The sequence below is a fragment of the Sander vitreus genome, chromosome 21 (genome assembly GCF_031162955.1).
Source record: "Sander vitreus isolate 19-12246 chromosome 21, sanVit1, whole genome shotgun sequence".
NCBI lineage: Eukaryota > Metazoa > Chordata > Actinopteri > Perciformes > Percidae > Sander > Sander vitreus.
In genome coordinates this window covers 14,790,115-14,817,045 of record NC_135875.1, presented here as the reverse complement: position 1 = coordinate 14,817,045, position 26,931 = coordinate 14,790,115, and the positions used below count along the sequence as shown (strand labels likewise).

At 42.3% G+C, this 26,931-nt stretch overlaps 3 protein-coding genes across 3 annotated transcripts in view; all 3 read left to right on the top strand.

Moving 5' to 3' along the window:
- Positions 1 to 8,316, top strand: part of capn15 (calpain 15) — a 38,644-nt gene extending 30,328 nt beyond the window's left edge. Inside the window, exons 8-12 of the mRNA XM_078278796.1 lie at positions 1,147 to 1,308; positions 1,400 to 1,635; positions 1,780 to 1,949; positions 2,997 to 3,175; positions 4,688 to 8,316. Coding sequence (XP_078134922.1) covers positions 1,147 to 1,308; positions 1,400 to 1,635; positions 1,780 to 1,949; positions 2,997 to 3,175; positions 4,688 to 4,865 — 925 coding nt within the window. The 3' untranslated portion in view covers positions 4,866 to 8,316. The remainder of the gene's footprint in view (positions 1 to 1,146; positions 1,309 to 1,399; positions 1,636 to 1,779; positions 1,950 to 2,996; positions 3,176 to 4,687) is intronic.
- Positions 8,317 to 11,157: 2,841 nt separating this feature from the next.
- LOC144536613 (putative protein MSS51 homolog, mitochondrial) lies at positions 11,158 to 19,639 on the top strand. The gene is made up of 6 exons (XM_078279838.1): positions 11,158 to 11,315; positions 11,532 to 11,681; positions 14,744 to 14,868; positions 15,169 to 15,732; positions 18,745 to 18,838; positions 19,417 to 19,639. Exons 1-6 carry the CDS (start codon positions 11,158 to 11,160, stop codon positions 19,637 to 19,639), a joined length of 1,314 nt encoding a protein of 437 aa, XP_078135964.1.
- A 3,125-nt stretch (positions 19,640 to 22,764) lies between these two features.
- On the top strand, positions 22,765 to 26,479 carry LOC144536660 (putative protein MSS51 homolog, mitochondrial). Its single transcript, XM_078279913.1, has 6 exons — positions 22,765 to 22,781; positions 23,241 to 23,390; positions 23,500 to 23,624; positions 24,283 to 24,846; positions 25,005 to 25,098; positions 26,272 to 26,479. The coding sequence occupies exons 1-6, from the start codon at positions 22,765 to 22,767 to the stop codon at positions 26,474 to 26,476; spliced, it is 1,155 nt and encodes a 384-aa protein (XP_078136039.1). The 3' UTR covers positions 26,477 to 26,479.
- Positions 26,480 to 26,931: the final 452 nt, after the last annotated feature.

Sequence of the window (26,931 nt, the reverse complement as noted above, 5' to 3'; positions counted from 1 at the left end):
GGAGGTCAGTAAACACTGATGCCTGTAACAGCTTGATTGAAAAGTCATCTGAAACACAATAGGGAGTTGTTGCCTGGCTGGGACTGCCCTAAAACATAACTGACTGAACCCTAAGGTTAGAAAAAATAAACATGAATGAAAACCAAAACTGAATAATCTGTGTGACCTGCAAACAAAAGTGTTTATATTTTGTGTAAATACCATGATTTGACACGACCAAGAAGTTACCTCGTGCACAGGACCACACTTGCCTCGAAAAGGTTTTTTCTTACTGTCAGCAAACAATCTGATCAGTGGGCATTGTCACAAAGTCCACCTGTAAATTCACTGGAAGATAAATGATGTGCGTATCAGACTGTTATTCATGTCCCTCGTGTCTAACAAAATAAGAGTCGCTATAAGTCCAAAGGGATCGATGTGGCTGTCTTCCAGAACAACTCAAACCTGAAAAATGTGTGCGGCCTAGACCAGAATCCCATCTGTCTTCTGACTGTTTATTGTTTTCTCTGACAGACAAATAATCTCTCAGCAGCTTTGTTTTATATGACAAACCTACAGCATGCGCATGCCTACGCTTGTTGGTCAGCTCGTGGGACAAATATCAAGGCCCGTATATTGACTGTGAAGTGGACAAATAGATGATGATGCTGATTATTAATAACATTTCAGCAATATTTCACTAAAAACTAACTGAATTCTAAGAAACAAAAGAGTTTTAACAGCAGACCTCTTTTTTTCTCTAAGTGATCAAAGTCTGCTGTAAAGCTTCAACATGCCCCCCTTTTTTCCAGATAGTCAAGAAGACAAAAGTAAGATGTAAGAAAGTTGTCAGTGCGAGGTTAGGAAGTGATGAAACAGTGAAAAACAGACTGAAAGGGAGGAAGAAAATGTCTCTCGGGGACTCTGTCTTTGAAGGAGGAGGTCTGACATGTTAGCAAGGTAAATGGTGTTTGTACGGCAGCACCCTCAGAGGCTGTGCTGATATTAAAGAGTTCCTTGTGATGCATACAAATCGACTTAGCTCATGACAGGGGGAGAGCAGCCGGTCAAATTGTTGGTGTCTCAGAAGAACGTGTCCTTTTCAGGACTTTCTGTTGATGCTATATGTTAAGAAGGCTCTATCCTCTCATCCATCTCCTCCCACAGGTACTTTGACTCAGTGGACATCTGTAAGATCCACTCAGACTGGCAGGAGGTGAGACTACAGGGCTGCTTCCCTAGCAAGGCCAGCGGGCCGGTCACCGTCACTGCCCTCACCGTGCTGGAGAGAACGGCATTAGAGTTTGCTCTCTTCCAGGAGGGAAGCAGGTGAATAGGACAGCCCTTCCTCCCCTTCTGTTTTTTTGTTCCATCCTTACCGTTGTTTGCGCTAACCCGTTCATCCCCTCTCCCTCTCCAGGCGGTCGGACACAGCCGACAGCCACCTACTGGACCTGTGCATCATGGTGTTTCGTGCCTCTTTCGGCAGCGGCAACAAGCTGACTCTGGGCCGCCTGTTGGCCCACAGCAAGCGGGCGGTGAAGAAGTTTGTTGGTTGTGATGTGATGCTGGAGCCGGGGGAGTATGCTGTTGTCTGCTGCGCCTTCAACCACTGGCAGATGAATGTCAGCGGGGCGGAAGGTCCACCCACGCCGGGTAGGTGCACAGATACAATATGCACAAGCAATGCTTTTGTTGCTTTTTACTGCGTATGACTGTTTACCCAGTTCATCCATACCCGTAACCCTGTTCAGCATACAGCAGTAGGTACTTATATTAAAGCACATTTCTGTCTTGCAGTCTCCAGTCCGACCAGTGCAGCAGCACGGCGGCCCAGCCAAGACTTCCCCGGCTACATCCTTGCTATCTACAGCTCGCGACAGGTGATGGTGGAGCAAGTGGAGGCGATGGCCACCACGTTGGCCGACGCCATCATCCTCCTCACGGAAAACAAAGGCGAAAGACACGAGGTGAGACACATGTATACACTCGCTCAAACAGGGAATAAGCACACTTGTCTCTGGCCCCTGTCTCTCTGTCTCACACACACACACACACACACACACACACACACACACACACACACACACACATATATATACTGTTTGAGTATAATGCCTGTAAAGCCGGAGAACGTTTGCACTCCATAAGCCACTTTGAGATAACTTTAGATTTTCTTAGCAGAGTCCCAAATCCTAATCTGCCTTTACCTGTGCAAGTATGTGTGCATCTCTCTCTCACACACACACACACACACACACACACACACACACACACACACACACACACAGCCGTTCACACCCGAGGAAGCAAATTATTCTGGCTCTCCTAAACAGCGCTTTACTGAAAGTGCTGTCACATTGGCTGGTATTTTAGAGAATGACAGAGATTTTTAAACACTTGAGATCATCTTTGTTAAATCATTCACCGCTCGCGGTAGGTGGGCCAAGCACTCAGGAGTGCATGGCAGCCACTAAACTGAACAGTAGTGTTTTAACAATATGGTTAAAAAAATATTTTTTTGGTGGGGGAGATTTGTGCAGTAATTTGAGCTGTCATGAAACAAGTGATTTGTATTATGAGCACATACACACGTGTTGCTGACAGATATGTTTTAGGTGCAGTGGAATTACTGGTTACTGATTCATTGGACAGCAGCTAAATTACTAAATGGCTAAAGCAGTTTAGCTGCACTTGTATTCACTTTGTTATAATTACAGGCCCCTAAAGAGAGATCAGCAGCCCCTGCATGAGAGATGAAAGTCATCTCGCCTTCAGGAGGAGTTGTTATTGTGAATGCAGTATTAAAAGCATTTTAACACTATAGGGATGCACCTTTCCAATGCAACTACATAATAGTTTCAGCCATCGGTCCATCAAAAGACCAAGGCATTTTAAGTGTTACACAAGCAGATTGCTGATAGAGGTCTCGGTAGCTCAGAATGCACTGCAGCCACAAGATATATGTAAAAACATCTTTCCTGCTCACATTTCTGTGTTTGCCTGTGTGCTATTAGGGCCGCGAGGGCATGACGTGCTACTACCTGACCCATGGCTGGGCGGGGCTCATCGTGGTAGTGGAGAACCGTCATCCCAAATACTACCTCCACGTCTCCTGTGACTGCACTGACAGCTTCAATGTGGTGTCGACGCGCGGCAGCCTCAAGACCATCGACAGCGTACCGCCTTTGCACAGGTACACACACAGACACACACACCCACACACACGTATTTTTTCCCCTCTCTCTCTCTCTCTCTCTCTCTCTCTCTCTCTCTCTCTCTCTCTCTCTCTCTTTTCCTCACATACACACAACTCTGAAGGTCTTTTTTTCATCAAGCTATATTTCACCTTTGAAGAAAAACAAAATAGCTTGCAAGTGATGAGATTAAATGCTTTGGAAACATTTGGTACAGGTGCAGCAAGCATCCACCCATTTAGAATATTATATCTGTACACACATACATACTTCTATAAACGTCAGTGATCCCAGAGGATTAGCGCTCCGTATTTCATTATAATCTAATTTAGGCTAGTCTCAGCACTGTTACAATTGCCTTTGTTTTCTGTCGGTCCCCATTGTTATTTGCCCATTAAAGCCAATGATTTAAAGACCTGAAAAATAGTGCATGTTCAATGCTCATAGACACCTATGTAATGCAGCACACCATTAGGTTTATCTGAAGGTTTTTTGGACATCTACTGTGTGAATGTTTCACTTGTACAGACACATTACAGCACACATTATTGTCAGTTTACGAACTTATCACCTCGAAGTTATGTCCCACATAATGGCAAACTGTAAAATGTCTAACAAGAATATTGTCAGTTCACTTGATAAAAAACAATCTGCTGCAATATCACAGTCTTATTTTCTGATGTTCTTACTCACTTGCTGTTATACAATCAGTTTATAGGCGCAAGCATTTTGCAGGTAGGTAATGATATTCAGGATTCTCTCTGGGGTGTACTTTCTGTCGCCGTGTTACCTCATCTTGTTCTCTAAATAGACTGAATCCAAAAGACAAACTGCTCTAGAGTGCTGACGAAGCAACATGTCTTCCTCCAATTCTAGCTCTAACTTTGCTGACTAGCTAACAAGCAGTTCCAATAGCAGTGGCATACTTAGAGACTGTACAATAAGTATTAGCCAGAAGAAAAAAGGAGGCGGAAGGAGGGATGTCTGACTTTTTTGGTAGATTTTTTTTTCTAATCCCAGAGTTTATTTTTCTTCCCTTGTGAGATTTATTATTAAAAAAAAGATAGTTACATCCAAAAGATCTAAACTAATTCATATATATTTTGATCATGTGGGGAACAACATTTGATTTCATCATCAGCAGCCTGTTCCTGGTTCCCTCTTTAGATAACTGTAATAACCATTCCTTTAGTAGCTCTTTTGAAATTTGACAGTAGCTGTATTTTCACCATGTCCCTATGTTTGCCATAAATATATTATTTTGAGATATTAAGGTAGGGTATTGCAGTTTTGGAAGATTTTATCATAATTTAAGCTGGGGAGGGCCTTGCTTTTTCAGTCATTTTCATACAGTCCCTTACTTCCCTTCACCATACACAATGCACAACAGAAAAAATACCATACTTGTATTCAGAATGAGTGTGCGTTATCTGCCTTAACTGAAGCCAGAAAGGACTTGAAGTGGAACCGCTCATGTTTTTTTCCCTAACACTTTCTGTCTCCCCCTGCAGGCAGGTGCTGGTGGTGCTTTCACAGCTGGAAGGAAATGCCGGTTTCTCCATCACCCACCGCCTGGCTCACCGCAAGGCAGCCCAGGCCTCCCTGGGAGACTGGACCCCCACCAAGGCCACCCACTGCCCCCAGCTCACTGCGGACATTGATGGCCTGCACCGGCCCAGGCCGCTATGACCACCGCCCACTATCTCCCATACACACATAGACTATTATCCAATGAACTGTCAGACGACTGGAAAACCAGGCAAGGGAGGGCGAGTGGTGTGTGCAGCCCTAAAATGTGGAGAAAGATGTGTATTTGTGTATCTTTTTTTTTTTTTTAGATGAACACACACCTGAATGTAAAGCATAAATAGGCAGCATTTATGTGCTGTCCTCCTAATGCTCCATAAATGCTTTCATCCGGCCCTTACGAGCTCTCTTCCTTGCCAAGTGGATGTGCCATGTCAGGATGAAATGAGGGAAGCGGGCCATGCGGAGTGACCTGGACTTACTCACAAAACAATGTTTCACCCGGGCACCGAACATGATCCAGTTGAGACTACTTCAAATTCTGGACGTTTTTGGTACGAGCGCTGCACGTGGAACGGATGTCATCCCGGAGTTTCGTATGCTTGGAGACGACCCTGCTTTCTTCACAGAAGGGTGGAGTGCCCTAACTACTGAGCCATTTTCCAGCCCACAAACTTTGAGCCAATCACCCGCAGCGATCAGACACTTACCCCCTATGTCGTCCACAAGGACAGCTCACAAAGCAGGAGACTTCATGGGGGGGGAGGGGTTTAGCGCGCCCAGCCCTCGGTACGGTACTTCACGAGCCAACACAATAATCTAGTTTTACTCATAGTCGTACATGTTTTTTTTGTGGGGTTTGTTTTTATTCAATACAATACACGTTGGTCTTACTTGTTTTATATACGGTCTTTGTTGCCGTCTTGTCCATATTTGTGTTTTTGAGGTCGTAGAAAAAGCCATCATTCATACAGTACTGTCTGTCCCCAGTCTCCATCCTCACTCTCTCTAACTCAGGACCAAACCCGTGATTTGTAGGGTGAGCTGGAGTCAAGCAAAAACCTCAAGCTGATGTTGTGGCAGGTGTACGGTGCCCAGATAGCTGGATTATCATCTTTCTGTAAGCACTTTACGAGCCAAGCTATGGTGTAGAGGGGGAGTGTTGTGATTGGGAGGTTTTATCTTGTGAAATACTGACACGTGATAGAATTCCTTCCCGAGTGTTTCGATAGACTAACATCCAATTTTGGCTTTTTTTTTTCCCTACAGAGAAACCAAAAAAATGAATTAAATTAATTAATTAATTTTTTTACTCCGTCTCAAATTGGGGTCTAACTGCTGGAGGCGAGTCATTATATGACCAGCTTTGTAGCTCGGGCATGCTTGCTTTTCTCATCCATTTCAGCAGTCACTTTATTTCTTCACACTTGGGGAGCGACTTCCCTTTTTAGATGTTGAATGCTGCTTCTTGCACTCTTGGATTGTGACACCCCAAAAGTTGTGTCTGATCTTTTTAGTTTTTTGTTTTTTTTCGTTGGGCATATCGCCTTTAATCAGACTTGAAAGGAGAGAGAGGAGGAGGGGGGGGAACCGCCACAGGTCGGATTCGAACCCTGGGCCTCTGCGTCGAGGAACAAATCTCGTCATATGGGCGCGCACTCTACAAACTGAGCTACCCGAGCGCCCGTGTCTGATCTTTTTTTTGGTACTAAAGATCAGTGTCTATTTGTCAAACATTGCCAGTATTTTTGATTTATACTTGAGTGTACTTAGGGAGTACCAGAGGAGCTAGTTGCTGTTTGAATAGACAGTCTGCCAAAGGAGCTGCCGAGTTTACTTTGGGAGGCCAGGGGACCATTTTTGTTTGCTTGGGTGCAGCCTGAGCATCTGGGCCATCCTCCCGCAAGAATACACCGACCGCATATTAGCGACAGCACAGAGACTTTTTGTAATAACAAATTACTATTTTGTCAGTCTGCGTGCACACATAACAAGAGAGAGAGAGGGGACCCCTGAGACATGTTGTGACACAGAAAATAGTTTAGTTTTGTCTGTGTCGTTTCAAAGCATGGGGTTGCCTACAGCAGTTTTACGTAGGTTCCCTTTTAGGGCCCCACACGCCACTTGATCGTTCCAATTTCTTCAGTGTCAAAGCCATTACTCCTGTTTCACTAAGGACCTTTCAGTCCTCACCATGGCAACATAGATGTTTTATCAGAGAGAGGGAGAAAACTAACGTGGTACTATAGTAACGGGATGGAGTGGGGGACTTCCCCCCCCCCCCCAAGTCAAAGTGGATGTCTTACTATTGTGTAGTGAAATGGAGAAAAACTTGAAAGCTTAAGAGCAAAATTGCCGGAGCACTCATACAATGAATGATTGCTTGGTAGAAGTGAATGCTTTTTTTGGTTTATCATTTTGAGTCTAAGCATTACAGTTCCCACACGACTTGATTCAGTTCAGGTCTATAGCTCAGTGCCCTTGAGTTGGAAGGGTGCTGAAACATGCATCATCTCATGAGCCATGTCCCTTTTGTTGGTAGCGTTGATGGAAAATGGCAGCACTGTACACTTGCAGTCTTACCTAACTTAACTGCACAACCACGACTGGAAGGCTGTACTTCAACGACGTCTTCAGGACAGCTCGTAAAGAAAACCACTACAGCACAGTAACGTTTCCCATAAAGAAACCTGAAGCTGAAATAGCTGTAAATATGTTTTCCAAAGAAACAAAATGTGTAACGATGACCACTTTGAGATGTCCGTCTGCGCTGTGCGAGTGTGTGTGTGGTCACAGCCAAGCAGCTGTGACCTTTTTTTTTAATTTATTTGTGTAAGTGATTTGCAGGCCTGTTGTCGAATGAATATTGCTCAGTACTGGACCGATGTATGACAGATAAAGGAATGTGATAATTGTATGGCTTTGAGCCCAGAGGGATTAGCTTGACAAAAAAAAAAAATGAACCCTGCACTGAAACACCTGCAATGACAAGGCACCTCAAAATTCAGTGTCAACGCTGGATCACTTTACATTAACATGAGATTTTTTTTTTTTTTATTATACTATGTTTTGTCATAATTGTCATTTTGGCTCTTGCTGGTGTCCTATGAACCTTCTGTGAAGTTGTGGTGGTGACTCTTCTGTGTGTCAGGTGCGCCCCCTGCTGCTGAAGAGGCTGCAGCCAGAGATCAGCTGGTCATTTACAGACCGGCCAACACAACGCCTTTTCTCTCCTCTCCTTTGTCTGGTTCCCTCCTTGTAAATTGTACAGACTGCAAACTTAAGCCACATATAAGATAAGAAAATGGGTGGGGTGTGTGTGTGTGTGTGTGTGTGTGTGTGTGTGTGTGTGTGTGTGTGTGTGTGTGTGTGTGTGTGTGTGGGGGGGGGTTTAATCAACTGACCCTTTTAAACTTGTAAAAAAAAAAAGTATGATAAGTAGTACCTAAAGCAAATTAAACCTAATGCTGAAAAAAATGGAACTCTGATGAATGTGATATATATTTTATTGATCTTTTTCTGGGAGGGGGATATGAGTATATATGTACAAACATATGTATGTTTAATTGTCAATCTCAGGTTCCGATGGACCAAATAAATTTTTTTAAATGAAGGCAGCATTTGTTATTATTACGAACACAGTGTGTTTCCATGTACAAATGTCCATTTACTACACAGTAACAAAGGCTTTTTGTGTTTGTGACTCACGGAAACTGACAGAATTATGTCAGAGCAGACATTTGATTTCATTTGTTTCCTGCTCAGGCTTTTGTTTTTGATGAATAATAAGAGCAAGTCCAAGCTTTCAAGCTGCAAATATTAAGTAAGAAAAGCACTAATAAATGTAAAAGCACAGCCTGATGAAAGGATAACGTATTTGCATATCAAAAAATGTTTTTCACTTACATGTACACTTGTTTACTGCACTATTATTGATTCCAGAAATCCACTTTCTGATGTGTTTGTTATCATTGGGTCCTATCATTGACTCTTCATTTCCTGCCCTGTGATGTGCCTCTTCTCATCTCTGAACTCCCTCTTCCCAGCAGACTGAGTGGGTTTTTTTGAAGAATATCTTTGACGGAATATATCTCACTGGTATATTGTGTGTTTATGTGTATGTGTCCTCTACCTGTTTCTGTCTCTACCTCTTCTCCAAAAAAAAAAACTACACCCCACCCTTTTTTTAATTTAAATGTCCTGCTTTCCACTCCTCTCTTCTTTGGCCCTCAACTTACTCCAAGGCACACTCCCTCCCTAACCCATCCAAGTCCCTCTCCCACTCAGTAGGGGGTACTGAGTGGGAGACCACCCCTAAACCTCAGATGCCAGAAGCACTCCATAGTCCCCAACCCTCCCCTGGCTACTTCCCCTACGTTGGCTCTGTGGTGGTAACTTTATTACTGACCCCAGCAGAGACGCAGTGAAGGCTCTGTGAAGCAGTGGCATCCAGCATAAGGAGCTGTCAATCACTTCTATCAAGAAAACTCCTAGAATCACCTAGAAGACACTCTGCTTGCCTGGAAACAAAGGTACGACTACTAAAATAGCTGCCTATGGCTTGAGTCATCGTCACCTTACGGCACTGCCAGGCAGGGTGAAAATGTGATAATGCTGTGGCCAGATAGTCAGCCGACAAACTTTGCATGCTAAAAACTTAACAGCTTCTCGGTCAGATATGTGAGGGGAGACCAGCAAAAGAAGCTGCCCTCTCATGGGAAATCTGTTCATTTCCAACCCCGTGCCTCCCTGGTGCTCTGTAGATATAAAGGAGCTAATTAGATATAGGCCTTTCAATTTTGTCTGTGGATATGATAAGGCTAAATCATTCCCTAGCAACACATAGTATGAAATTGAAAAGATACAGAGTTCCTCAAAGTAGAGAGAAAGCTGTTTTAGGGGAAACTGGAGCAGCGTTGTTGTGAGTGCCTCAGTGTGATAAAGTAAATCATGTGTTGTGCAAGTTAAGGATATATTTTCTTCTGCGAGCTGCACGGAGTTAAATGCTGTTTGTCGTGTTTTCAAGGCCAGGTTAAGTGCTGCTGTACTTAAGAGACAGGTAGATATGTTTAATCATAATAAACCGAAAGAAAATGTACAGACACCATCTAAACCAAACAGACTTCTACACATACGCTACATGATTTTGAAGTGTTATATCAGCGCAAAATCTAAAGAAAGACTGAAGGAGCTACAGTATGTGAACTACTGAAAGTGCCACTACAAGATGATCACATTTCTCCCCCGTCTTATTTCCCAGCATAAAAATAAATAAATCATGTGACATGCAAGTAGGAGGGATTTTTGTCAAGGGAAGAGGCTTGATGGCGCAGCTCAAAGAACATGCCAGTCTGAGATCTGGGTGATCCTCTTGTCATGAGAGCTTCTGTCGTCAGGGTCATCAAGCCAGAGGGTGTGTTTTAAAGCACAAAGGTCTGCAGTCTACAGTGTGTGTACTTCACACCCTGGAATCTATGTTGAGAAGAGATGCCTATGCCAGCCTTGAGAACAGGAATGTATACTGTCTAGGTTTATGTATAGTTTCACTGCTGCTCGGCAAAAAGCTCATATACCTTATACCATATATCATTGGTGCTGAAACAGCTTGTGTGGGTCCTGGCAGCAGTGATGCATTATCAAAAGGAGCATTTTCAAACCCTGTCTGAAGTTTTCTAACAGCAGTGATCGTTGTTGTGTCAGTGCAGGGTACTACTTGGTTGTCAGGGCGCATAGAACGAATACCTCTGTGATTTAGGGGCTGTATGTCCTTCCACCAGAGTCCACATTTCCAGCCATACATACTATATATATATATTATACTCATACTGATGGGGTGAGGGGGGTCTTGTGTCCCTCACATCCTGCTTTGTGTCTGTCAGTAAGCACACAAACACATGTATTTGATGTTTTAGAATGTCAAAGGGGGTCTACATTGATGTGCTTTCATGTAGCTGTGAGACATACGATCCAGATCCTGTTTAAGTGACAGATCCACGAGTTTAAAGGCTTATCAGACACTAAAACGCCGCGTGGCATTTTATAACACTGTGACAGGATTTAACAACTCTAGCAAGTTATCACAACTGCAATTATTTGTAGCTTTTGTTGTGACGATCACGAGGTAAACTGTAAAAACATGGGGTTTGTGTTGCAAATGAATGTTGAGTTGTCGTCCTGCAAAAGTTGAGCCAGGTTCTACTTTTCTTTTTTTTAAAAAGCTTTGACCACATACCAGCATCAATAATGTCACAGTGTCCTGGATGCACCTGTGCATCACATTAAAACACAGGTAAAATCAGACAGGCAAAAACAAGATTTTCAGGGGGGGTTTAGTTACTCTTTAAATGTCTGAAATGCACCAAACATTAATCAATATAGTCAATACAGTATAGTAAATAACTAAGTGTTTATTGACTGCTTCCTTCCTCTCTTAGTGGAAATTGAAGGCCACAACATGGCGTCCCAGATCCCAGCGCTACAACAGCCCGACACTCCAAGGACTGACAGCGTCTTTTCTGTTCTGTCTGGCTTTTACTCACTGGACTCCAATGTTCCTGGGCTCTCTAAGGTGATTCTCAACAAGCTCAACATGAAGGATTACGGAGAATACAGGTAAAAACTGCTGGTACTAACTAAGAACTGATGAGTTGTAAGCTCAGCTGTCTTGTTCATTTTCTGTTTGATTGTCACTCAATGTAGTCTTTGATTTTATATGGCATACTGTATGTGCTAATAGTTACACTTCCTCTAGGCTATATTTCACTCAAATTCCACTAAATTCTTGAACATGTCTCGTGCTTGGCAAATAAAGTGTCTGATTCTAACCAGGGCTGCTGTTGAGGGAAAGGCTAAAGGAATCTCGTTCCGCAACTACAAGGAGATGTTCAAGAGGATGGAGGAGACTTTTGAGTTCTGCACCAGCTGCAACAAACTCCCAGCGCATCTCACCGACGGTCAGACCCTGAAACGCTGTGTGAAGTGAGTGGCATTAACACGGATTAACATTAATCATTGTTGACAATCAGACTATTTTAAGGCGACTGAAACCTACACCGTTCTCAGTTTGGCTCCATCATCAACCAGTTAGGATGTGGTTTCGACACGTGTGAAGCATTACCAGTTGCCGTTGCATCAGCTACCGAATGATAGGCCACCAATTTGGGACAGCTCAGAGGACAATGGCAAATATAGCTAAGCCATCTGATTATGTTTCATCTGCAGCTTATTAAGAGCAGCTTAATGCAGTTCACAACATCACACAGTGTACTGAGAATAAAGAGCGGAGTACAGTATGCTGCCTCGTTGCTTTTGTGCCTTATTTTTCTTCTTTCTGTCGCTCTCTTTCTCCTACTGATTGACACACACATTCACACACTGCATGTGTGTTCCCTTAAAATTCTCAGCTGCCACTGCCTCTCTCAGGGAAGTTATGTGTAGCAGCAGATAAAAAACCTCACGACTGAAAGTAAAACCCTCCAGACCTGAAAGTAAAACCCTCCAGACCTTTGACATCTGTGAATTAGGCTACCACCAATAGTCCAACAGTGCCTGCTTGTGACTTCCCATCACCCTTTTCATTCTCATTCTGATTTACATTTATCTATTTATTACTCTTAAGCTGAAGCATCTCCGCAGGAGTGTGTACCTTTTAATGGCAGCTGTGTTTTCTCACCTTGTTTTGTCTCACTTTGTAAGCCTCCTCTGGATGATCAGTACGCCCAAAGTGTGCCATGACAGAACACGTAGGCTGATAAATGATTTTATGTAAAGGTGTGTGCCCCGAAAGGCTGCAAATGATTGCAAGGTAAAGTAATATAGACTCCCAAAGCACCAACTGCCACTGGCTGTCAGACCTCTAATCCAACACATTAACTCCCTACTTAAACTGTGTGACAACACAAAAGCCCACATCCGCACTAAGAAGTCGTATAATCAGTAACAAATTCCAGCCTCTACCTATGGCGGCTGTTTTTGCCAGCTGTTGTCTAAAACAAGACAGAATTCTTCAGTGTCCTCTTGTTTTTTCAACTGAATGAGAAGGTATACCAAACATGGGTTCTAAATGAATGTAAGCTATTTATGTCTTGATACAAACAATACATTTACATCTGATCACCCATAAAGGATTTTATTATAGTCCACAGCTGATTAGGTAATTGATAGTAGTGCTATTTTTAGCAAGTATTGTTAAACATAATCCATCACTGATGCATACCTCGTTAATATTAGTTCACTCATGTTCAGGTTATAATGTATCAATTCTTCCAGTTCCTATCTATCAGGAGCCTTTTTCCCTCTCAGTTTATCCCAGAACAAAACCATCTACAGCCATGCTAACAGCTATGTGAGGCTGGAGCCTGCTTATGCATAGCAGGGATTCGAGCTAATGCTAATGACAACGCTAGCAGGTATGACGTTTACAACCATGTATACAACATCTTAGTTTAGCACGTTAGCATGCCAACATTTGCTAATTAGCTCTAAACACGGTAGCGTATTCCCAGGTCCTATGATCCCCAGCTCAATATCATCTTAATATGACTCAATATGTCAATATGACTTACTATGTTCTCTGAGGTCAAGTGTACAATGTATGTTTCCCCATGTGTTGAAATCCCCCATTTACAGATTTTAGCCTACTGATTTTATAATCCTACGCCCTCAAATTTGCCGGCAAGACAGTTTTCTTGACTTGGCTCTCACCAGTGGCTCGTGATTTTTACAATTCAAATTGAATTTGAAACGTCCATCTTCTTTCATTCGTTTGCAATTTTGGGCTGTGAAGAAAGCCCTTACCAATCTCTTACAATGAGGAACCTGGGAACATAAGGATAACCCCAACACAAACTACATTTGAGGCTGATGGGAATGTCATTAGTTTTCCAGGTAGTTGCTCATGAACCAAACTATAGGGCAAACCGAAATCTTGACCCTTATGGTGGCGCTAGATGAAAGGTCAGAGGATCACCAAAGTCATCCTCATTGATTCTCTGGGGACATGAATATCTGTAGCAACTTTAATGCCCTTGCAATGGTTTCAGTCTAAACCATGGTGGACAGACTGACCGACCAACAGACAGACCGAAATTTACATCTCTAGAGTCATGCTACTAGCATGGCTAAATACATACAGCAACATTTTAGGGATATAAAGTTGAGGTTATACAACTTTTCAATTAAAGTGCTTTTGTTTGTTTTAACTTGTTTAAAGCTATAAAGTGCAACTATTTTATATTAAAGGTGCTGTAGGTAGGATTGCGAAGATCCAGGACTTAGCCAAAACTTTTTAACATCGACAACCTCTCAGTCCCTCCCCCCTGTCCGCTAAAGCCCAAAACAATCTCCTAAGCCCCTCCCCCCACAAGGGAGAATGAATGTGTGTGCATGAGCAGTGATTGACATGCATTTAGACCCCCCCCCCGGCCCTGATTGGTGCATCTGAACAGGGAGCGGTGGATTTTTGCAAATCGCACTACAGGCTGTAGGTGGTGCCAGAGGAGCAGGATTTTTTTTTTAATTACCTGCTTCATGTAGTTCTACTAGAACATAGGGTCAGTTTCAGGAAATATGACAGAAAGTTAGTTTTATAAGGCTTACCTACTGCACCTTTAATGAACAACCGTTACATTCAAGCCATTGCCAAAAGAGTTGATAGAAAGCTAATTAAGCCTTATCAGCTCTACAAAACTCTATCTGTATTTCTCCGTATGGCTATGTTTACAAAATGATGTAGTCCAACGACTGTAGCGTGCAGAAGCTCAAGTAATAATTACCTCCATCATGTTTTTTAATCCTCGGTGTCCTCCTTGATTTGACGTGTTAAACGCTACTAGCAACTGCGTGGAGGAGGGGTGGTGCGTGTTCACCGAAGGCTTGCGTCATGCGGATGCGCCGACAGTGTTGTTGTCATTACTTAGAATTCCTCATGGGTGCGACAGAAACTAAACACTATAGCTTTAACTTCTATGCCTTGCATTCATTCCTTACATTTCATTTCCCTGCTTTGCTTTTCCTCCCCCCCCCCCATCTTTCTCTCACAGGTGCTTGAATGTGTACTACTGCACCAAAGACTGTCAGAGAAAGGACTGGCCTCAGCATAAAAAGGTCTGCAAACTGCTGCGCCTGGTGGCCATTGACAGACTAGTGGAGTGGCTGATGTTCACTGGTGAGAAATAAAAAAGGGGGTGCTGTTGAAATGGAAACGCCTCATCATCATTAATGAGATGGCATATTTTAAAGATGAGCTGCTAAAATGAAATGCCTCTGAGAGACAAAAACTGACAAAGTCACAGTGCAATAGTGGTGCGCTTTTGAAATTTTAATTAAAGTTCCTCAGCCTTTGGATCTCTCTGATTGCTTTTCAAACACCATGTAAACTTGCCACACTCTACTTGTCTCGACTCTAATCTGTGTCCTCAGTTTTGTGTCACATATGTCCATCATAAATGTTCTGCCACCCATGCAGGAGATCTTCCGTTCCCCACTGAGAAGTGGTCTAAGTCAGCTGCTGAGGTGAATAACTGGGCTGACTGGCTTCTCATGCAGGGTGACCTCACGCCACGTCTGGACGCCATCTTGTCTGGTGCCAACGTGACAACCCTTTGGAAGAACGCCAGCAGGCCAAGGCCGTGTGACTCTGACCTGCAACAGTCTTTATGGCGGATTCAGAGCGAGTTCCTCTCTCGAATTCTCACAGTTGGGATGGCCATACAACACTTTGGCCTTGACCCGCACGCTAAACCGCTAACTATTCACATAGCAGGCGCATCTCACAATGAGACCATGGGAGCCAGACTGACAGACTATGATGAGCTGAACAAAATGTTCCCTGGACACCAGGGCATCGAGATAGTCATGGTGGGACCAGAGGTGGTGGATGGCCCCATCGTGAGGCCTCCTCTCAGGGCGTTTGGCCCCAAGCAGAAGGTCTTCATCAGTGCCTACAAGGGCCTCTACCACCAATTTTGGGAGGAGCTGGTGGAGAAAGAGGAAGCAGCCAAGCCAGACCTGGTGGTTGGATTTCATCCTGGTATGTACATCCAACAACCTGTCAAACATGAACAAAGAAAAAGTAAGAAATGTGATTGTACAGCCACTTAAATCTTAAGACAGGGCTGGTTCAAAGGAGACTTTTACCTCAAATGCTTTAAAATCAAACAGTAAAAAGCATAATGATCACTGTGGATATATATAGAAACTGCTAAGCTTAAGTGGTCAGTTGTCTTGGAGAACCAGTGACTAGTCTCCCTTTATGCTCATTTGACAATTACCTCTTTCAGAGAGCAGAGCAAGCAGGAGACGTGTAACTCACTAGATCTGGCCTATTCATTAGCGCCAGGCTTTTATTGGGGCTTTGGGTGATTAATGGGAGCAGCTGGGAAAGAGTTTGGCTTCTGATTGCTGTACTCAGCATAATGTCGGTAAGCTGGCCTTTTTAAGGCCCCCTTGGATTCACTCTGACGAACATTGCAAGCCCCAGTTGTGTGCAAAATAGGTCTTTGATCTTAAACAATCTCACCATTTTCAGTAAACCATTTTCTGAATTATTGATATTATCAATACAATTCAAAAGGCAACTGCAACTTTTTCTCCACTTCACAACAAACTGCATTTTAGACTGAAAGACATCCGCCGTCCACTCTCACAGACAAGCACCTCATTAAAGTGTCACTATAACCCTACACCTTCTAAGCTCTTGCACCAAATCTGTTCTCTGACCCTTTATTGCTGCAGGGCAGCAGTAAAGCCCTGACCCAACTGCACCTATAACCCCTGGCTCAGTTATCACTGCAGGCTCCAGGGGAGCTAAATATACAGGAATCAGTCATCCTGTGAGTAAACTGCCTGAGTGCCTGGCTGTGTTTCATACCGCAAAGCTGGCAGAGCACTGCATTATGACACTGTTTAAGTGATAGGGGAGCAGACAGCGTGACGGTGCATGTGAAAGTCACAAAGAGAATGACAGAGGAAAAGGCTGCTAGAAAGCAGTAAACACAGACTTTGACTTAGAGAATATGAGACGGAGGGTGATGTCAACTGTCAGCTCTCACAAAGGAGATGGATGCTGGCTGAGTAATGTCATCCATACAAAGATAGCCCATTGAGAACAGGCGCCTCCTGATAGCTGGTTGTTATCCATGAAATAAACTGGGTTTTTAATATTTCTAAAGCTTATTTCTTCCAGATCAGGAAACAAAGTAAGTCTACTACCATTACTTTAACTTTTTCCACCATATGGCCAAACATTAACATTAACAGTCAGGCTGCAGCGTATCTTCGTCACCTTATCTCCCGAAGGTCTAGACGCCTAAATGCTTACTTCCTGTTAAATGTTTTATCATGATGAGAAGTGTATCCTCGGGGATGTTTTTATCATGGCATGCATTATTCAAATCAAAATCCTCTCTTTCTGCAGTTTGAATTCCCCGGAAAGATGGATAACCTGATACCATCTGTGTGTCGGTATCACGGGTCTTACAATTCTCTGTCTCTGTGGCATGCTCGGGGCCCCCTAACACACTTACAACCAGTACACACACACTCACACACATCAGTAATGTACTGAACAGCTGATGTTTTAATAAATTCATAGCATGCATAGTTCTTCCCCTATGTTGAAATCAAATCCGTGATTATGTCTTTCTCTTGGAGTAACTAATAATGTGAGACTTTATTGATCAGTGCAGTGAAATTCTCTGTTTGCTGCCTGGTTTTGTCTCACTCAAAGACACTTAAGCCGGATGGATTTACAGTATTTTCCGTCATGGTGGCTTGAACCTCAGTCATGTGGATGACGGACAAACTATTCACCACACCACCCTCCTGCTCAGAAAAGAAAGTACTGATATAAACACGAGTCAGGGGAAAGTGACATCTGTCAGTTAATATGCTGGAGGATTATGAAACCCAACCCAGCATGAATATAACCAGACTGCTGCATTGGGTCGTCTCTATGCAAGAATGTCCTACATTTTCAGCTGGTGTGGTTACAACAAGCTTTCTCCAGTCCAGCTGAATTCTCTAAACGAGGTCAGCTTGTTTAGAGCAAGGTTTACTTTGTCATCTCGACAGGCTGACTGTCAGTGACACGTCCAGATGGAAATATAGTCTAGCTAACAAGAGAGAAACACGGCCGACTGGAGACTAATCAAGCGTAATCTGTTCGATCTTCACCCTGAAAAGACTTGCATGGCGAGAAACAGACAGTGCTTTTTAGTGTCAGTGTCATTCAGCTTGCTTATTCAGGGAGGTAGAGTATGTATATTGCAAGAGTGGCTTATTGTAAATGAAAGGCCCTGGAAACATATTTTTATAATCAGCTTTATACTATGGTTGATGTGATCCTATACGAATGCATTATTTTCTGCCAAAGTAAGAGCAGTTTTGGTTACCTTACATTAAAGATTTCTTTTTTTGTGTGTGCTCTCACTTGAAAAAAAAAAAAAAGGTGATGTCACATACTTTCAGACACCAATCGGATTTAAAGCGAAACTGATACTGGTTATTTTATCATTAAATTAGTCTCGCATTGCCAGACCCAACTCCACAGCGCTGCGGAGGAGGGTCTGGCGAGTCCACACAGCATTCTTGGATGGGAGAAAAATGAGCTCTGGTTTATTGGCATTTATTTACACCAATCACAATCGTCTTGGGCGGCGCTAAGCGCCAAGCGGAGCAACGGCGCCTCTGCAAAATAGCCTCGGGAAGGAACTTGTTTGGGTGGAACATGTGTACGTTCAAAGGTTGTTTTAGTCGTGCATCAGAAAACTCAGATTGGAGAGATAGTCCAGCTAGCTGTCTGGATTTACCCTGCAGAGATCTGAGAAAAGGTTAATAATAAATCGGCCGGAGTTTAAAATGCCAACACAACGGAAGCCCAAGGCACTGGATATTTATCCTAAATGAGTGAAATCTGGCGGAATTTTCGTCGGCAATGGAGCAATCCCTGAAGTGGAACATCATGGATATAGACTATCATTAAATTAACACACTGGTTCTTCTTCTTCTTTTATGTATCTTACACGTGTGTGTTTTACCACAGGGTTCCACGCTAACCAGGGTCTGGTAGAAGGTTGGCTGCCCACCCTCCTGCTTCTCAGAGATTATACCATCCCTTCCTTCTTCACTATGTACAGGTTAGTCACATTATTGCAACTCTGAAACATACATTCACATTTTAGAGTGGGGATAATGACATCCAATGCCCTTAGCAATGGTGTGTATGCAATAGTAAACATGTTTAGTTCACATTGCTTGCCATCTACTATCCAAAATTATAGAACCATTGTTTGTTTACCCACATATCATGTGTGGTCTCCTTACTCCTCACCTACCTGACCTCATCACCACAATCCTCAGTCTCAATGCAGTTATTGTTGCCCAGATCACACCACTCCTTCCACAACTCACACTCCTTCCCTCTGGTGGCAAATAACAGTTTTCCGGCCAAGTTGAAGAAAAGATTTATTTCTTTTGCTGCAGGCGCTCTCAGCAAACTCCCCCTGCAGACTCTTACTTGATGATATAGCAAAGTTATTGATGTTGTTCTCCTCTTCTGTTGATGTTGTTCCTCTGTAATCTCTCTCAAACTGTTTACTTGTGGGTGGATGTTAAAAAGAAGTCTGGGAGGTGTTCAATCTCTCCTCAGTCTCCCATGAGTACAATACAACTTACTTGATTAATTGATTCCTTAGCTATCTCATTGTCTCCACAGTGAGATGGAGCTCAAGCGCTCACTCCAGATCCTGTTGGAGTTGGAGATGCACATCAGGGACAGTGGACCCAATCCATTCACCTCACAGAAGCCGGAGCAGGTCCAGTCGTGTCCCAACAAAACCCCAGTCTACTGCAACTCTCACTACATCTGTTTCCAGGGACTGCTGCTGCGTCAAGAAGACTTAGAGGAGCCCGGGCTAGACAATGAGAGGCCCTCATAAGGAAAATCAAAGCCTGTCCTTTCCTTTAATGTGTGGATTTCAAAATAGGACTTTGGGGACTTCCTGAGGTCTTTGGGGGGCTTCCTGCAGCCTTTTAGAGATGAATATTGCTCAGCTGTGCAGCCACTTGGCAGATATGGACGCTGAATATGGGGCAGAGAGCATGAAAGCGAGAAAAACGCACCCTCACCGCTGTACTAAACACACTTAATTAATTGGTGAGACAGATTACAGAAAGCACTCAAAGCTCATTATGTAGTATGATGGCACCTGAGGGCACCAGCGGGGTACCAAGGTTTGTACTTTGTTGGTGCCCCGGAGGTAGCATGGTAGGTGGATATAAAGGTTCATAGGTGTAAATACGTAATGAGACCAGAATGAGTTCAGCCATCATTTTGCAGCCCCGTATAATTCATTCTGCGACTAGACGTATTCCCAAATCTCACAATAGCTGCTTGAAATCAGATCATATGCATACTAATGTAACACACAATCTAAAATTACATCTCAATAAAATATACAGTGTCGCAGTGCCTGACTGTTTTATTTTTAATTTATTTTTGTGATTCTGTTTGTAGCTGTTGCTGGTCTTTAAATGGTGAGTCTGCGTTCTGGAGTGTGTGATCACCACAGACAATATAAGTGGAGACTCTATAAGCAATCATGCCTTTTCCCTTTCTCTTTACAATAAAAAATGCCAAAGCAAGCCAAGCAGCATTTGTTTGACAACTGTTTTTTCAGTTGAACACCTCCCAGATTGAACACCTCCCAGACTTCTTGTTTGCTTTAGTTTTTTTCAAATTTCAGTTTTATTCTGAGTTGATAACAGCATTACTATAAAATCCAAAAAATAACATGAGCCACAGGCTAAGAAAAATACACGAGATAAGACATTGACTGATTGTCTGACACAGTCTCAATCTCAACAAAACATTATTACATGATATGCTTCACATTGCAGGTCTGATAAGGGATTGCATTATATTGCGAGGCATGGACAAATGCCACAGGATTTTGCCTCTGTGGCAGCTTTAAAAATGCCACTTTGTGACTAAAAAAATACTCTAAGACCCACTTTCTGTAGGTTTAAGGTTTTAAATAATTTAGCAGTGGCCAAGTGATAAGCACATTAGAACAATCTATGTATGACAATCTTGCTTTAGAATCTGTAACCATGCCCGGATTATCCATAAGGGTGCCCAGGGGCACCAACCATTCACAACCAGAGGGGGGCACCACATGACACAAGCATTAACAATATTTTCCGTAAATTGTTATATTATTCACTTGAAATTGTTGAAAGACCATACATTACTCGTTTATGAACACTAATTTCATAATAATAATAATAATAATAATAATAAATTATAAATAAATCAATATGACATGACCACTATCACTCCCCTCACTAATCTGTCAGAGTTGAGGTGGTCCACAAGTACGCGCAAATGTATCATTTGGGGGATGGGAGGGGGGGTTAACAATAATCAAAAGTGGCCAGTTTAAACCCCCAAAAATGTTATCATAATGATGAATGTAAAATATTAACTGTTATAAAAAATGATAATTGGTTGGCTTTCTTGATTCAACGTAATTGGCAAGCAAATAAAAACATTTTTCACACAAACCCCCCCCACCTCTGGGTGAGACTTGGTTGCGCCCAACCCTTCTCTGTGTTTTTCAAGCACAGCACTGCCGGCGCGTCATGACTTTATTCAGTATGTAGAGAAGTGTAAAAGACCGGTCCACAGTGTGTGCTTCTTTTCCGAGAACTCGTATTTCTTTCAGAGGACTTTGTGCAATAAATCCATATTCTTAGATCCAATATTGATAGTCTTTTGTCCATATCTTATTCATTTTCGGTCCTTTTATTGTTGTTAGCTGTGATGCTAAAGCAGTTTTAGCTTTCCCATGATGCTTTTGAAAGTTTTTGACCAGATGAGTTGCTTTAAGGGCCCGTGAAATAAAGTCGGAAAAATACATATTTGACCGACCCACAATGCTGCAATATATAGTATTGATTTGGGCTTTTTGAATTGAGACATTTGAATGTAGTGCTCACTGCTCATATGCCTACATGTATGTAGTTGGATAAGTTAGTAAATTACATTTGAGAAATCCCCTTCCTTATGTCTGATATTTTTGGCAGGGGGAAAGCAAGTGTTGGTTTCTCTATGCATAATGGAAATGCTTTGTTTTTTGTTAGTTTTTTTGGCTTTCTGCTGGGCTGATGTACTGATGTGTATTGATTTTTACATTTTGAATTGAATGCTGCACTTTTTGAAATTGACATTTTGAATTGAGACATTTGAATATAGTGCTCACTGCTCATATGCCTACATGTATGTAGTTGGACAAGTTAGTAAATTACATTTGAGAAATCCCCTTCCTTATGTCTGATATTTTTGCCAGGAGGACAGCACAGGTAAAGGGGGTGGTGGACGGGGGGCACTTTGAGGTATAGTGCCCAGGGGCACCACATTGTCTTAATACGGGCCTGTCTGTAACAGTGAAAGAAGGAATTGCTCTGCTGCTTATTGAATTAATGTGTGAAAATAATTAATAATGCTCAATCGTGATCAGTGATAGCAATGTGTTAAACATAGCCTACCATTACATCTCTGTCTGCATGTGTTCCTTGTTATGCTTCGTGGAAAGGAAAGGATGGGAAAAATCTTCCAGCCTGTATCTACAGTGTGACTCTGCCCTCCAGTGGATGAAAGTGGAAGCATACAGTACAGAGAGTATAGTTAGCGTTGTAATAATAGTGGAGCTTAGGGCTTCTTTTAGTGGACATTTGTCTATGTCCTGGTGAGTTAGCATTCAAAATAATGTAGTGAACTTATATTTTAGTTAAAAGTAATTTGGTAATAGAATCAGGTTGGGATCTTATCCCACAGTAATGGTTGGGTTGATATTTTCCTGCCATTAAAATTGTATACAGATATGAATGTAGTTCTTGTCAAGTCAGGAAGTGTCTGGAGCGGTCTGGAGTTGTCAGAACTTTCTAGAAGGGAAAGCACAGGTGCTATATGTGGCACCAGCAGCAGCCCCCAACAGGCCGCTCAGATAACAAACCAGAGCATAAGAAGAAACTGTAAACAGCGTGTGAGACTCATTAACAAATGACGGAAACTAAGAGGTAAGCAGGTTTTGCCTAAATTATTGACACTTCTTGACCTTCATTTGGGAGAACATGTCTAAATGTACATGTCCATCTTACGACATGACATAAATGTCAGAGGTGTCTAAAGTAATGAACAGAGCCGCCTGGTGCTCGTTATTAACTGCTCGACATTTGAATGGCACAATGCAACAGCCTGTTTCATACTTTAACTCCCTATTGTTCCATTCGCTCTCTGACCGTATTGTCTGCATTTTACGACGGAGCATTAAGCTCCGGGCAACTTTCCTGTAACATTTTTATGTAACCTGAACGCATTATAAAGGTGTCCATGCGGTCACTGCACTCCTCTCCTCATACTGTAGCAGATGTCCCAGTCTAAGAATAGAAAGGTATAGGCCTCAGTAGTCTATTGGTAGCCTACGCATTACTGGTCAATATTTCTATTGTATTCTGTTCTTTTATTTGTCTCGCCAGAGCTGGTCTGGAGACCAAGAGTAAAGCCATGGCCTTCCGGTCTCAAAAAGAGATGTTTGAGAAGATGGAGGAATCTTTTCAAATCTGTGCCTGTTGCGAAAAGCAGCCAAACCAACTTTCCAACCCACAGAGTCTGAAGCGTTGTGGCAGGTAAAAAGAAATGAAAAGAAAAAGCAGGCCTGTATGGTCAAGATATTACTCATCAAAGTGAGTCATTTTCCAATCACAGATCTCTCACTCTTCTCCTATTTTTGCACAGATGTCTAAATGTTTACTACTGCTGTAAAGACTGTCAGAAAGAGGACTGGCCCAAACACAAGAAGTTCTGCCCACAGCTGCGTCTGGCTGCCATTGACAGAGTTGTGGAATGGCTTTTATATGAAGGTAAAACGCATCTGAAAGGCACAAACAATTACAAAAGTAAGGTGAATTCTTCTTCCACTAAAGGAATTAAGTAATGTGCAAGAAAGGATAGTTACCATGTCATGTCGCTACTTCTATTAACTACTTAAACCTACATTGTGTAATTTTTTGAGTTGATTCTTAGCAAAAAACCCTTTGTTCTTTCACAAATATGTGCTCATTCATGTATAATTACTTCCACCAACTAATCAAAGTATTCTCGTAAGCGTAGAGTCTGCCATTTAGAATCATTCAGAATACATGACAATGACGGCCGGCAAGTTGCGCCTCCATCTTTAAAATACATTAACCAAAGAGGGACATACCTCCGCCTTTTGCTCTTTTACACCTATTGGCACCGTGACGAATGCCAGGGGGGGAGAACTAAAACGACAGCGCGACAGGCAAAGTAACAAGACCAAAGTTAAAATTGGAGTGGCTAGAACAGTTGTGTGTAAACGATGGAGATACTAAGAGCTAATTTCGGGTTCGGCCACCGTAGGACTTAAAACGTGATCTCAATGGGAGGGGCTAGAAAGTAATATTCAGTTGGTTGTCATATACAATTTCACCGCTAGATGGGAGAAATTCTTACACAAAGTAGCTTTAACTAATTGTATTATTTTCCCCCTATCATCAGGAGACCTTCCATTCCCAACAGAGAAATGGTCAAAGCCCCAGTCTGAGGTTAAAGGCTGGGATGACTGGCTTGCGATGCAGGGTGACCTCACGGCTCGCCTTGATCCCATTTTAAAAGGAGCAAACATGAAAGACTTGTGGACCAGCGCTGGCAGGTCTCCGCCTGACGACGAGGACCTGAAGCAGTCCCTGTGGAGGGTTTGCAGTGAGTTCTTCTCCAGGCCGCTGGCCATAGCCTGGGGGATGAGGCTGTTCGGCCTTAACCCTTATTCCAAACCTCTCACTATTCACCTGGTGGGAGTAGGCCAGAGTGAGACTCTGGCAGCCAGACTGACAGACTATGATGAGCTGAACAAAATGTTCCCTGGACACCAGGGTATCAGTATAGTCATGGTGGGACCAGAGGTGGTGGATGGCCCCATCGTGAGGCCTCCTCTCCATGGGTCTGGCCCCAAACAGCGGGTCTACATCAGCGCCTACAAGGGCCTCTACCACCAGTTCTGGGAGGAGCTGGTGGAGAAAGAGGAAGCAGCCAAGCCAGACCTGGTGGTTGGGTTTAATCCTGGTGAGAACAAAAATATATCAAACTGACTTTTACTCTAAAATCATTTTTTTGTGTTGTAGGTGTCAGTAAACAGCTAGCTCAACTAGCTACTGAGGAGGAGGGTCGTTCTTAAAGTGAATTCTTTTCATTTGTTTTCCTTTACATCTTTTTGTGTCAAGGATTTGATGCCAGTCAGGGCCTGGACCAGGGTTGGCTTCCCACACTTCTGCTCCTCAGGGATTATGAGATTCCTTCCCTTTTCACTGCTCTCAAGTGAGTGTTACAGCTTCACATGACAGCCACACATGTAGTGGGATATCTTTCAGAATTGCAGTGGTTCAAAGTAACACGGCAGATTTACTCAAGTACTGCACTTCAGTACAATTTTAATGTATTTACTTGAATAGTTCCATTTAGTGCAATTTTCTACTTCTCACCACATTTCAGAGTATTTTGTACTCCATTGCATTTATTTGACAACTAAGATTAAGACTTTACATAAACAACATATGATCAGGTTTAAACTACCCAAAGTATATAATGTAAAATAAGTTATTTATTTATATATATATATATATATATATATATATATATATATATATATATATATATATATATATATATATATATAAGTTAAAATCAATATTATAGATCCAACAATACAACAATATAACACGGTGTGCATGAGTATTTGTTTTACTTTTGATACTTGAAGTGCATTTTGGAATATTTTTCTTGTATTGTATTGCTACTTTTACTTAAGTAAATCAATTTACTATGTCTCACACTACTGCATAACTATGATACATAAATAAATACAAACAGAAAATGTCACAGTAATTTATTGCAGTTGAAGAAAACAGTGAACAAATTTCAGATTACATTATAGTGATCAGATTATAAATGAAAGGATCTGTGGATTAGGAGTTTACAGAAGTGATGATGCCTTATGAAATCATATCAGACACATATCAGATGAAGACACGACTGCTTAACACAACAATATCGTGGCTGTAAATAAAGTATTTGGTAAACTGCTTATGTTTTGGATTTGTGAAGTAAAGTAACTTGAATGGAATAATAAAATGCCGTACTGTAGCAATGATTTTACATTCTAATTATGTTACATATAATCAATGATCTGTAATCGATTATAATCTCAAACTGTCTTTCCCTCCCGCATGTTGTCAGATTACCATTCAGGCCTTCATTTAACCAAGAATAGCATACAAATTGGCGCATTGACATTGTTGCATATTATTGGCATTATGGTGCTGTATGTTACACCAGTGCATAAAGACATGCAAATATACCAAATGTCTGATGGATGTGCTACCTCCACAGTCAACCTCTTTATCCTCTCACTGCCCTCTTATCTTCCATGTGACTTCATCCATGATGTGTCGTGTATAATGGCTGCTGATTTTTCTGGTCCTCCACCCGCAGTGAGACAGAGATGACCTACTCTCTGCAGATCCTGTTGGAGTTGGAGATGGACATGAAGGGAAGCGGAGCGTGCCCCTTCGCGTCGCTGAAACCAGAAGTGATGGGCTCGTGTCCCAATAAGCCTGCTGTCTACTGCAACTCCCACTACTTCTGTTTTCAAGGTCTGCTGGAGAATGTGGAGTTTGAGGAACCAGAGGAGGCCTGAAGGTTCACACACATTGTTGCTGTTTTGGACTATGAGGCATTGTTTGTATATGCCTGTTTTTTTTCCTTATAATGAAATCATATAATGTTTTAAAAGTTCAGTGCATACTGTATGTAATATTGTTAAAAGGTCAGTATAATTTGTCTTTGGTATTAGCTGTGAACGTTTGCTATGACATTTGCATTCTCTATCTCAGTGTAATGGCATAACTGCCATAGTTGTGAGATTTGAATATACTGTTTCAGAACTATTGTGTTAGCAGAGAGCCAATTAAACTTTGTAGTAACAGTCAAATGTCTCCTTATATTACGTTGGCAATACATTTGACTAAATACGAGGGAGACTACATCATCCACTCTGGTTTAACACAGCCTTTCTTCATCATTTCATAGACATTATTTCAAATCCATTTTATACATTATACACCTTTTTAGAACTTTTAATTTGACAAGAAA